At 45.6% G+C, this 13,049-nt stretch overlaps 1 protein-coding gene across 1 annotated transcript; it reads left to right on the top strand.

Annotated features, from left to right (window-relative positions):
* The first annotated feature begins 2,842 nt into the window (after window positions 1–2,842).
* On the top strand, window positions 2,843–7,273 carry LOC132225249 (sperm acrosome-associated protein 5-like). The gene is made up of 4 exons (XM_059680553.1): window positions 2,843–3,022; window positions 5,629–5,787; window positions 6,996–7,074; window positions 7,174–7,273. The coding sequence occupies exons 1-4, from the start codon at window positions 2,878–2,880 to the stop codon at window positions 7,271–7,273; spliced, it is 483 nt and encodes a 160-aa protein (XP_059536536.1). The 5' UTR covers window positions 2,843–2,877.
* The last annotated feature ends 5,776 nt before the right edge of the window (window positions 7,274–13,049 follow it).

Consider the following 13,049-nt stretch of genomic DNA (forward strand, 5'->3'; position numbering starts at 1 on the left):
TCAGCGCAGGCGCAGAGGGAAGATGGCCACGCTGTGACGTCACTCCCAGAATATGGCCACGCCCACCGCATCTGCACACCCGGAGGGTGGCCGCCTGGAGCAGGTGTTTACTTTGTTCTGCGGAGGCCGCCATTCCTAAAACTTCCAAGATCCATTTTCTTATGGCATAGAGAGGAAGTACCCAATTAACGAAAGCTCTAGCAGGCAGATTTTTGGTGTCTTGTACTTTGGAAGGCAGCATCAGGTTTGCGGGAGTCATAGAACAGTAAGACAGATGGGAAGCAGAATAGCATAGAGTGCGCAAAGTCTATGAGGTATGAAAATGCCGTTGGCTCCATCCAGTGGCTAGGGCTGGGAGTTGACAGTCAAGCGTTTAAAGGCAAACCAGAAACTGAAGAATAAATAAACGGAGACCTAGGAGACACACACACACACAGAAACACACACACACACACACACACACACACACACACACACACACACACGGAGAGGGAACTCTTTTAGGGTTGGTGGGGGTTGATGTGCAGTGATGGCCAGCTCCAGAAATGTTCCTAAGCCAGTGACACAGCCCCTCAGCAACTCTCCTAGGGCTCACAGTGCGCATCCACAAGCTATGTGAGGCCAACTTTTCTGCTGCAGACCTAAGATCCCGCCCCCCCCCCCATTCTCTGTCCTGGGCATCCTCTACCATCAATTCCTACAGGCGAGACTTCTTCATACAGTGGCCTAAACAGCAGGTAGCTAGGTGACGTGGTGTGGAAAGCTGACAGCTGGTCCCAGCATAGAGTCTGCACATGTGACGCTCCCACCCATTTTGGACCACGAGGTAGATGAATTTGGGGGGGAGGTAGGAGTGAATGGAGGCAATGTGGGGCATAGAGGGAATAATGTGGTGCACAAGGGGCAGAATAAGATGAATCCATGGTAGGATGTGAACACATGAACCAGGTTGATTTTGAGTGGGGAAGGAGAGTGACGAAAAATGAATGAGAGGCAGACTGGGATTAGATAGTGGCAATGCAGGGCAGTTTTCCAGGGATGTCCAGGGATCCCAGTGTGAATCAGCCCAGATGGATGAGAAGAAGTGTGTGCATAAATGGAGATAATGTTGAGCAGAGTGAGAGGGGATGTAAGTAAAGGTCAGAGGAAGGTGAGTAACTGGGTGTTGTGAGGCAAAGGAAGAGGGGATGAAGGTCATTCACATGGCCCAAAGTGAGTAAGGTGGGGAAAATTGGGCCCAACGTAAACAAAAAGTGATGAGTTCGAGGCAGAGTGTGACTGAATTGGGGGTACTGTAGGGCAGAGTAGGAGCAACTGCATTCAAATCAGGAGTAAATGGGAATAATGGGTGGAAATAGGGGTTACACTGGGAGTGAATTTGTATGAATGAGATAATGAAAGGCTGAGTGAGAGTAAATGGAGGCAATGAAGAGAAAATTCAGAAAGAATGGAGGTGATCAAGCATAGAGTAATTATACCTAGGGAACTTGAGCTAGTGTTTAGGAGTAATATGGGGCACAGGTCCACGAAATAGGTGTTACTAATATATGGGGATAGCATTAGAGAGAACAGAGGTGAAGATGGGGCAGAGAGAGAATAAGGGAGAAAATGAGGTCCAGAGTCAATGAACAAAATTGAAGGATGGGCCATGTGAGAGAGAATGGGAGTTGTTTGATACAGGGTCAGGAAGTGGAGGTAAAAGTAGGAAAGAGTGAATGGAGGTGAAGAAGGAATGTAATGTGAGAGAATTTGGTTAATGATAAGTAGAGGGTTAGGGAATTGCAGTAATATGAGGCCCAGTGTACCCTAGCTGGTTTTGCTCAGTGGATAGAGGGTCGGCTGGCAGACTGAAGGGTCCAGGGTTCAATTCTGGTCAAGGGCACATAACTCTGTTGCAAGCTAAATTCCTAGCCCTGGTCGGGGCGTGTGCAGGAGGCAACCAATCGGTGTGTCTCTCTCACATCAATGTTTCTCTCTATCTCTCCCTATCCCTTCCACTCTCTAAAAAATCAATGGAAAAATATCCTCAGGTGAGGATTAACCAAAAATAAAAATAAAAAATGAGGCCCAGTGTAAATGAATGAATGGATGAGAGGCAGTGTAAGTGAATGGGGAATAAAAGAATGAGAATGGAGGTGAAAAAGCAGTAGCGTGTATACATGTAATATGTAACATAAAATAAATATGTAACATGGGGCAGAGTGTGATCAAATGGGAGTAACATGGGGGCATATTCCAGTAAATTAGGGTGAAACAAGTGCTGAGAATGAGTAAATGGAAGTAATAGGGGGGCAGAGGGTGAGGGTGTAGTGGTCATATTTTGCAAACAATCATGAATTTGAGGTGGTAGTAGGCACAGTGAAGTTAATAGAGCTGACTACTTAGCAGAATTGGGGGAGGGATGGAGGTAATGAGGGGCAGAGTGAGTGGAAAAGGAGGTAAGCAAGTGCTAGAGAATGATTAACGGTAGGTTGGGACAGTGATAAGGAATGTAGGGAAATGTGGGCCCAATGTGATTCCTGTCTGTCGTTTGTGTGTCCCCGGCCCCCCTCTCTCTGTATCTCTTTCTGACATCTTAGTTTCTTCATTTTTGTCTCCTTCCATCTCTGTGTATACAACAGTATCTTTCTTCGTGTGTGTGTGTGTGTGTGTGTGTGTGTGTGTGTGTGTGAGAGAGAGAGAGAGAGAGAGAGAGAGAGAGAGAGAGAGAGTAACAGTTGTCAATGAGGAAAATGGTGAGGTGCCCAACCCTTTGGCTTCTGTGTTCCAGAATTTATCACTTAGGTCTTTGCTCACAGAGCCCAGAGTTCCAGAATGCCCGAGTTCTGAACACTGCATAGTGAGTCTGGAGCAAGGAGTCTGTTAGGAAGGCTCATAATGAAAGCCTGGGGCACTGTGGTGGTGACCCTGACTGTGCTGATTGTTGCCACTGTGGATGCCAAGATCTATGAACGATGCGACCTGGCAGTGAAGCTGGAGGAGGCAGGCCTCAATGGCTTCCAAGGCTACAGCATTGGAGACTGTGAGACCTCAGTTGCCCCATGCCCCACCCACACCCCAAGGCTCCCTCCACACTCAGATACAGGCCCTTCTTGTCATTTATCACCTCTACAGGCCAGCAGGTGATCCTCTTGGTCACCTCCTGACTGACTGTGATGAGTGGTTTAACTAATTCTTTTTAAAAATTTTTCCTTATTGATTGTTATCACATGTGTCCTTATCCCCACATTGCCCCCATCCCCCCACTCATGCCTTCACCCCCCTGTTGTCTGTGTCCATTGGTTAGGCCTATATGCTTGCATGTAAGTCCTTTGGTTGATCTCTCCCCCGTACCCCCAACCTCCCCTACCTTCCTTCTGAGGTTTGACAGTCTGATCGATGCTTTCTGTCTCTGGATCTGTTTTTGTTCATCAGTTTATGTTGTTCATTATATTCCACAAATGAGTGAGTTCATGGATACTTATCTGTCTCTTCCTGGCGTATTTCACTTAGCATAATGCTCTCTGGTTCCATATATGCTGTTGCAAATGGCAAGAACTCCTTCTTTTTTACCGCAGCATAGTACTCCATTGTGTAGATGTACCACAGTTTTTAATCCACTCATCTGCTGATGGGCACTTAGGCTGTTTCCAGATCTTAGCTATGGTGAATTGTGCTGCTATGAACATAGGGGTGCATATATCCTTTCTGATTGGTGTTTCCAGTTTCTTGGAATATATTCCTAGAAGTGGGATCACTGGGTCAAATGGCAGTTCCATTTTTAGTTTTTTGAGGAAACTCCATACTGTTCTCCACAGTGACTGCACCAGTCTGCATTCCCACCAGCAGTGCATGGGAGTTCCTTTTTCTCCATATCCTTGCCAGCACTTGTTATTTGTTGATTTGTTGATGATAGCCATTCTGACAGGTGTGAGAATGGTACCGCATTGTCGTTTTGATTTGCATCTCTCAGATGATTAGTGACTTTGAGCATGTTTTCATGTGTCTTTTGGCCTTTCTTCTGTCCTCATTCAAAAAGTATCTATTTAGGTCTGTTGCTCATTTTTTTTATTGGGTTGTTTATCTTCCTTTTGCTAAGCTGTATGAGTTCCCTGTAAATGTTGGAAATTAAGCCCTTATCGGTGATAACATTGTCAAATGTGTTCTCCCATGCAGTGAGCCTTCTTGTTTTGTTGATGGTTTATTTTGCTGTGCAAAAGCTTTTTATTTTGATGTAGTCCCATTTGCTTATTTTCTCTTTCATTTCCATTGCCCTAGGAGCAGTATCAGTGAAGAAATTGCTTCGACATATGTGAGATTTTGCTGCCTGTGGATGCCTCTAGTATTTTTATGGTTTGCCATCTTATGTTTAAGTCCTTTATCCATTTTGAGTTTATTTTTGTGTATAGTGTAAGTTGGTGGTCTAGTTTCATTTTTTGCATGTATCTGTCCAATTTTCCCAACACCATTTATTGAAGAGGCTGTCTTGACTCCATTGTATGTTCATGCCTCCTTTGTCGAATATTAATTGAGCGTATTGGTTTGGGTCGATTTCTGGGTTCTCTATTCTGTTCCATTGATCTATATGCCTGTTCTTGTGCCAGTACCACGCAGTTTTGAGAACAGTGGCTTTGTAATACAGCTTGTTATCTGGTATTGAGATCCCACCTACCTTGTTTTTCTTTCTCCAGATTGCTGCAGCTATTACGGGTCTTTTTTTTTTATTCCAAATGAATTTTTGGAAAGTTTGTTCTAGGTCTGTGAAATATACTGTTGGTATTTTAATGGGGAGTGCATTTAATGTATAGATTGCTTTTGGTAGTATGGACATCTTGATGATGTTGATTCTACCAATCCATGAACACGGTATGTTCTTCCATCTGTTTATGTCTTCCTCTATCTCCTTTTTCAGTGTCCTCTAGTTTTCTGTGTATAGGTCTTTTACCTCCTTAGTCAAGTTTATTCCTAGGTATCTTAATTTTTTTGGTGCAATAGTAAATGGGATTGCTCTTTTAGTCTCTCTTTCTGTAAGTTCACTATTGGTGTATAGAAATGCCATAGATTTCTTGGCATTAATTTTATATCCTGCTACATTGTCGAATTCATTTATTAAGTCTAATAATTTTTGGTGGCATGTTTAGGGTTTTCTATGTACAGTATCATGTCATCTGCGAATAAGGACAGTTTTACTTCTTTTCCAATTTGGATGCCTTTTATTTCTTCTTCTTGTCTGATCGCAATGGCTAGTACTTCCAATACTATGTCAAACAGGAGTGGTGAGAGTAGGCATCCCTGTCTTGTTTCTGTTGTTAAGGGAAATGGTTTTAGTTTTTGCCTATTGAGTATGATGTAGGGGTTTAACTAATTCTAATGTCATTTTCATCATTGCCTTCACAACCATCACTCTCATTTCTACCATCAACACCATCACTACCATCAATGTCATCGCTACTATTACCATCATGAATACCATAACCACTGCCATCACTGACATCTCCACAAAATCACCAACATCAACACCATCACCAAACCAAGATCATCACCCCCACAGCTGAGATGACAACCATACTTGTCCCCACCCCCCTCCTCCTAACCTCTTCTATTTCCAGAACCCATGCTTACCTGCTACCTTCCCTATCTTTGCCTCAGGGCTGTGCCTGGCACATTATGTGAGTGGCTTTGACACCTCTGTCGTGGACCACAATCTTGACGGCAGCAATCAATATGGCATTTTCCAGCTGAACTCCGCCTGGTGGTGTGACAATGGTGTTACACCCACCAAGAACCTCTGTTCCATGGACTGTCATGGTGAGGCAGCAATGGGGATACCCTGAAGCCCTGTATGGCCCAATAAACAGAGGGCAAGGTTATCTAAGCCATAATCTCAAGTAACAAGCAGAAAAACGAAAGGGAAAGAAACAGAGTTGCCTAGGCTGTTAGAGATACCACCCTGTATCCTTACCCATACTGCACTGAAATGAGGTTGAACAGGACTACCCAACATGGAGATTGAGGACAGGAGGACTCAGAGCTCCCAAACCTCACCCAGAATGGAAGCTTCAGTTTTCTGGGACTCAGAAAATGGGAAACTTAACGCCACATAGAATTGAGGCGATTGTCCTTATTTGGGGTTGAGATTGTTCAGCCCCTGAGGGAAGAAGCAGATATATGGTTGTAAGAACAGACACAATGTACTTCTGTGTAGAAAGGAGAGAACTTTCCAGACAAGATGTGGTGTTTTTGAGGACAAAATTGAATAACAGTAGAATTTGTTCCAGGTTGTCCAAAATGGTGCTTGAGGTTGTCCAAGATAGATCAAAATGGAGACTGGGGTTATTTGGGAGCAGTTTGAGGTTGTCCAAGTCCTAGCACAGTGACCAAAGAGGTCACTTAGGATTAACCAGCTCAGAGGTTGAAGTTGTCCAAGACTAGTCAAGATAGAGGTTGAGGTTGTTTAAGACAGGATAACATGAATATTAAGGCTTTTCAATACTAGGACCAGGCACCTTGGTGGTTGAGGTTGAACAAAACTACACAACATGGAGATTGAGGTCATTTATATAATAATCAGCCAAAATGTGACTTAAGGTTATCCAGTACCTGACAACATATTGTTTAAAGTCACCAGGACTGATCAACCTTTCAGCTGAGTAGATTTTCAATCAGCCAACATGGTGGTTGATGTGACGTCAGACCAGCTACCATTGCAGTTTAGATCATTCATAACCACATAAAATGACAGTTGAAAAAAAAATGACAGTTGAAGTCATCCATCACTGGCCAACATGGAGGTTAAGGTTGTCCAGAACCAACTGATATGGTGGTTGAGGTTATTCATAACCAGACAACATGGTAGTTGAGGTAACCATCTGACAAGTAAATCAAGGTTATCAGAATGAGCTAATGTTGGTGCTGATGTTATTCAGGCCTCAAGGAACCTAGAACCCCTGGGTCCTACATACACTGTCACTCTGTCCCCAATGCACCAGATCACTATGTCCTTCTATTTCCCCCAGACCTTCTCAACCGCCATATTCTGGATGACATCATGTGTGCCAAGAAGGTCGTGTCCTCACGGGACGGTATGAATGCCTGGTAAGTTTATGGGAATGACTTGGACCCTGGGCAGCCAAATGGCACTACCATGCCATCAGCCTGTCCACTTCATCTTTCCGCCCTCATTCCATTTCCCAGGGGTTCTTGGACCCAGCATTGTCAAGGCCGTGATTTATCTGAATGGCTCAAGGGGTGTAATATGCATGCAAAACCGAACACAAAGAGAATGACTTCATGATTCATTCCCAGAGACAGAGATTTTCTTTTGTTTGTGGATTTAATAAAGGATGGTGCTTGTAAACAATGCAAGAGACCTCTGATTCCTGACCCTCTTCATTTTTCCAATGCCTGGAGGTACTCCCATTCAATCACTTCCACATATTCAAAGGTCTAACCAGGAGACACCAGATCACTCAGGGTGGTAGGGGATGTGGAAGATAGTGTACTGATTAAGAGCATAGGTTCTCTTGGGTTGAAATACCATCTCTACCACTTGCTAGCTGTGTTGCCATCATTCATTCAACCAGCTAATGAAGATTTGAGGCAAAATAGAATAGAAATTAACAGCATAGATCTTGGACTATGTTCTAATTGGGGGTGAACTCCAGCTCTGCTGCCTGCTGATTCTGTGTCCTTCATCAGGTGGCTAAACTCTCTGAACCTCACTCTCCACATCTGCCCCATGGAGATGACATCACTAACTCCATGGTTCTCAACCTGTGTGTTGCGACCCCTTTGGGGGTCGAACGACCCTTTCACAGGGGTCGCCTAAGACCATCAGAAAACACATATATAATTACATATTGTTTTTGTGATTAATCACTATGCTTTAATTATGTTCAATTTGTAACAATGAAAATACATCCTGAATATCAGATATTTACATTACAATTCATAACAATAGCAAAATTACAGTTATGAAGTAGCAATGAGCCCTGACTGGTTTGGCTCATTGGATAGAGCATCAGCCTGTGGACTCAAAGGTCCCAGGTTTGATTCTGGTCAAGGGCATGTACCTTGGTTGCAGGCACATCCCCAGTAGGAGGTGTGCAGGAGGCAGCTGATCGATGTTTCTCTCTCATCGATGTTTCTAACTCTCTATCCCTCTCCCTTCCTCTCTGTAAAAAAAAAATCAATAAAATATATATGTTTTTTAAAAAGAAGTAGCAATGAAAATAATTTTATGGTTGGGGGTCACCACAACATGAGGAACTGTATTAAAGGGTCGCAGCATTAGGAAGGTTGAGAACCACTGATTTAATTCCATTGGTGGCTATGAAAATTAAATGGGGTGATGCATATAAAACGTTCTGTGCTGGCACAGGGGTCCTGACCCTGTCCCTGTCCCTGTCCTCAGAGAGCTCTCTGTCATTCTGCTATCGGCATTGTAGAGAAATCAGGGTTGTGCATGGATAAAGCCCAGGGGTAATGAGGAGCATTGGGGGCACTGCCAGTGGGGTAGGGGAGACGTCCCAGAAGAAGTGACTGTTGAGCCCACTAAGGAACACGCAAGCGCTAATCACATAAATACTCAAATTAATACCAGAATTATAAATATTAGTATGAAGAAATAAAAATGTTTCTGGTTATTGAGTCTTCTAGAAAGAAACATATAAAATGCTGATTTTAAAACACAGTTTAAATTTTTTCCTTCCTAGAGAGGTGCTAGGAATCCTAGGACAGACTCCCTATGTGAGGACGTTGGAGAATGATGACGTTACCCTACAGTCAGGGAGTGCCAAGGAGTCCCTCTCATTCGTCAAGGTGGGGCAAGAGGAGGTTCTTTCACTAAGCCCACCAAAAACCAGGGAGACGAATGGACAGGACATAAGGGCACACTAAACTATCAGGATAATTGTAGAAGCAAATAAAAGCTCCCCACTCCCTATCCCTATAAGAACCCTAGGGTTGAGCAGGAAGGGGTGGTGATCTATGACAGGTAAGTCCACCCTTCTCCCAGGTCACGCAGCATCTGAATCAAACCTTTCTTCGTGAATCAGAACCTGCCTCTCGACATTGGCTTCATTGCGGCAGGCACCCGACCACACTAGTTCCGAAGCAATGGGAAGGATTTGAGAAGATAGCCCACCTCCTACACTCCATTTATTAAAACAAAACAACAGCTCTAGCAACGTGACTCAGTTGCTTGGAGGGTGGTGCCAACACCCAAAATGGTAGGTGGTGCTATCTCTCAACAAAGCACACACAAGCAGACACATCTCGATGTTTCTCCACAAGCCCCATGTATATATTTATATATCCCAGCCAATCTCAGAAAAGTCAATGAGCATGCCCTCGGCGAGATATTAAAGAAATTCACTAAAAAACAGGTGTTTTTTTAAAAAAAATTCATTCTTAAAATTAAGGAAAAATACAACATGATCTCACTCATTCATGGATAATAGAGACCATTATAAACTTTTGAACAATAATAGATACAGAGGCAGAGCTGCCTCAAACAGATTGTCAAACTGCCGCAGGAAGGCCGGGGAGGGTTGGGGGGCAGGAGGGAGGAGGGTAAGAGATCAACCGAAGGACTTGTATGCATGCATATAAGCATAACCAATGGACATAAGACACTGGGGGATAGGGGAGGCTAGGGGACTGTCAAGGGTGGGGGGAAAAAAAGGACACATATGTAATACCCTTTGTAATACTTTAAACAATAAAAAAAAGTAAAAAAAAATTAAAAAATTCATTCTTAAAATTAAATACATCTCATTAAAAGCAAATCAGCTTACACATAGCGGAAAGTAGGACTCAGGGTCCACGCAAGGAAAAATCTGAGCATGCGCACTGACGGAACCCAGAGTGGCCAATTGCGGCTGCGCTGGGCCTGGGCAGACCACCCTCCAGGCGGGAAAGTCCTCGTCGTTGTCTCCAGCCACCTTGAAAGAGGCTCCCGGCTCCATCTCCCGGCCTGACTGACCTCTCCTCTCCGGCCCCAGCGACCACTGCCTCATCCTGACCCCAAGCGCCAGGTCAAGTTCCCGCACGGGTAAGGGTAGGCCAAGGTCCTCGGCCATTGAGCCGCCGTGTCCTCCTCAGGGCCCAAGCCGCACAACCGCGCCCTCGGAGCTGCCTTCTCCCTCAGGTTGGGCCCTGGACACATGAGGGGGAGGGGCCACGGAGAAACGCGGGGAGCCTCCGCCCCTGGCCCCAGCGGTCGGTCCCTGCTGCGCCCCCAATAACACCCACGGTCCTAGGCCTGAGGGGCACGTAAAGCCTTTCGGCAGATTCCTCCCGGCCGCGACGAAACCGAAACTGCCCTCGTCCGCGAGCCGCCAGGACTGCTCCCCTCGGGAGCCGGACCTCCGCAGCCTGAGAGACCGAGCCCCGTTAGACACACGCCGCCGGGCCCTCACCAGACACCGGGCCGCGCCACGAGGGCTCCTTTCTTGCCTCCTAGCGATAAGGCGACAGTTGTTTCCTGCCCTTCCTTTGTTCTAACCGTATCATGGTTTAAATTGCCATCACACGCAGTACTCTGTGCACTGGTGTCAGGTACACGGTGCAGGGGCCCATATTTCCAGCGCGCCCAGCCCCACACACAGCGTCCACCCATTATTCCCCGCGTTCCCTGTGCTGTGCTTCACATCCCCGTGGCGGCTTTGCAGCACCCGCCCGAGCGGCTCACTCCTTCACCGCCTCCTCCCCTCCCCGCCCCGGCCCTCCCCTGCCTTCCCTCTGAGGTTTGAGGGTCTGATCGAGGCTTCTATGACTCTGGGTCTGCTTTTGGTCATCGGTTTATGATGGCCTTCATATTCCACAGTGAGTGAGATCCTGTGATACTTATCTGTCTCTGCCTGGCTTACTTCACTTGGCATAATACTCTCCAGTTCCATCCATGCTGTTGCAAATTCCTTCTTTTTGACAGCAGCATAGTATTCCATCGTGTAGATCTACCACAGTTTTCTAATCCACTCATCTGCTGATGGGCACTTAGGCTGTTTCCAGATCTTTGCTGTGGTGAATTGAGCTGCTATGAACCTAGGGGTGCACATATCCTTTCTGATTGCTGTTTCTAGTTTCGTGGGACATATTCCCAGAAGTGGGATCACTGGGTCAAATTGGTGTTCCATTTTTAATTTTTTGAGGAAACTCCATACTGTTCTCCACAATGGCTGCACCAGTCTGCATTCCCACCAGCAGTGCACAAGGGTTCCCTTTTTCTCCGCATCCTCTCCAGCACTTGTCCTTTGTTGAATTGTTGATGATAGCCATTCTGACAGGTGTGAGATGGTACCTCACTGTCCTTTGGATTTGCATCTCTCAGATGATTAGTGACTTTGAGCATGTTTTCATATTTCTCTTGGCCTTTCTTCTGTCTTCTTTCAAAAAGTAACTATTTAGGTCTGTTGCCCATTTTTTGATGGTCGTGTTGTTCTACCTTTTGTTAACTTGCATGAGCTTCCTGTATATGTTGCAGATAACGCCATTATTGGTGATGACATTGGCAAATGGGTTCTCCCATGCATTGGGCTTTCTTGTTGTTTTGTTGATGGTTTCTTTTGCTGTGCAGAAGCTTTTTATTTTGATGTAGTCCCATTTGTTTATTTTCTCTTTAGTTTCCATTGCCCTAGGAGCTGTATTGGTGAAGGAATTGCTTCAACATATGTCTGAGATTTTGCTACCTGTGGATTCCACTAGTATTTTTATGGTTTCCCGTCTCACATTTAAGTCCTTTATCCATTTTGAGTTTATTCTTGTGTATGGTGTAAGTTGGTTGTCTGGTTTCATTTTCATGCATGTATCTACCCAGATTTCCCAACACCATTTATTGAAGACACTGTCTTGACTCCATGGTATGTTCTTGCCTCTTTTGCTGCATATTAATTGAGCATAGTGGTTTGGGTCAATTTCTGTGTTCCCTAATCTATTCCATTGGTTTATATGTCTGTTCTTGTGCCAGTACCAGGCAGTTTTGAGAACAGTGGCTTTGTAATATAGCTTGATATCTGGTATTGAGTTCCCTACCACTTTGTTCGTTTTTCTCAGGATTGCTGCAGCTATTCGGGGCAATTTGTGCTTTTCACACCTTCCCCTCTTTCTCCCGGTCCACACCCTCACCTCTGGCCACCACCAGACTGCTCCCTGTGCCCATGAGTCTGTGATAATTTTCTCTGTTCATTTATTTGTTCTTTGCATTTCACGTGTCCCTGAGAGCATATCTCACTTGTCTTTCTATGACTGGCAAATTTCACTCAGCATGACTCCCTCTTGTCTATCCTAACTGTCCCAAATGGTGAGATTTCCTTCTTTTTGTGGCTGAGTAATGTTCCGTGGCCTACAGGCCCTATGTTTATCCACGCATCTATTGGTGGGCACTTTGGTTAGAGCAGCCATCCTCTTGGCCTCAGAACCCCTCCTTGAGAGATGCCCAGTACCCTCACTTAGGGGAGCACGAGATCGCTATGTTGAACCCCTACCTTCTCGGCAGGGTGATGCCTGGTCCTGTTGTCTCAGAGATTCCAGCTCTCCTGACCCTAACAATTTCCAAATGACCTAGGACTGGCCTCCAGCTCCACTCCTAGTAGCAGTCTTCATTTATTTCCAGCAAGGAACCCCACATCCCTTTGCCTCAGTGTCCTAACCACATGATCCTGGGGCTCACCTCCCATGGCCTTTCGGATGCAAAACACATCCTCAGTAACACAGCACCCTCAGCTGCTGCCAACAGAGCAGGGGTCTCATATCTTCCTTCAGAAAGCACATTCCAGACAAAGGACCGGCACCAGTAACCAAGCCCCTCAAGGCGATGGGCTCCTGGGATCATACCCACAGGAAACCTGTCCTCCCCACCAGTTCCTCTCCCAGAGACCTCAGCCCCCTCCTCCACTTACCACCCCTGTCCTCCCTCAGGGACAAAGAACACAGGACGGAAAACAGAGAATATATTTTTATTGCTGACCCTGTTACTGATTTTCCATATCCTCCCCCCCCCCTCCACTATGCTCACCTCCACCCAGTCCCCACCTCTGCTGCCCTGGCCTTCACCACACTGATGCCTGTGA

This window comes from Myotis daubentonii, chromosome X (assembly GCF_963259705.1).
Source record: "Myotis daubentonii chromosome X, mMyoDau2.1, whole genome shotgun sequence".
NCBI lineage: Eukaryota > Metazoa > Chordata > Mammalia > Chiroptera > Vespertilionidae > Myotis > Myotis daubentonii.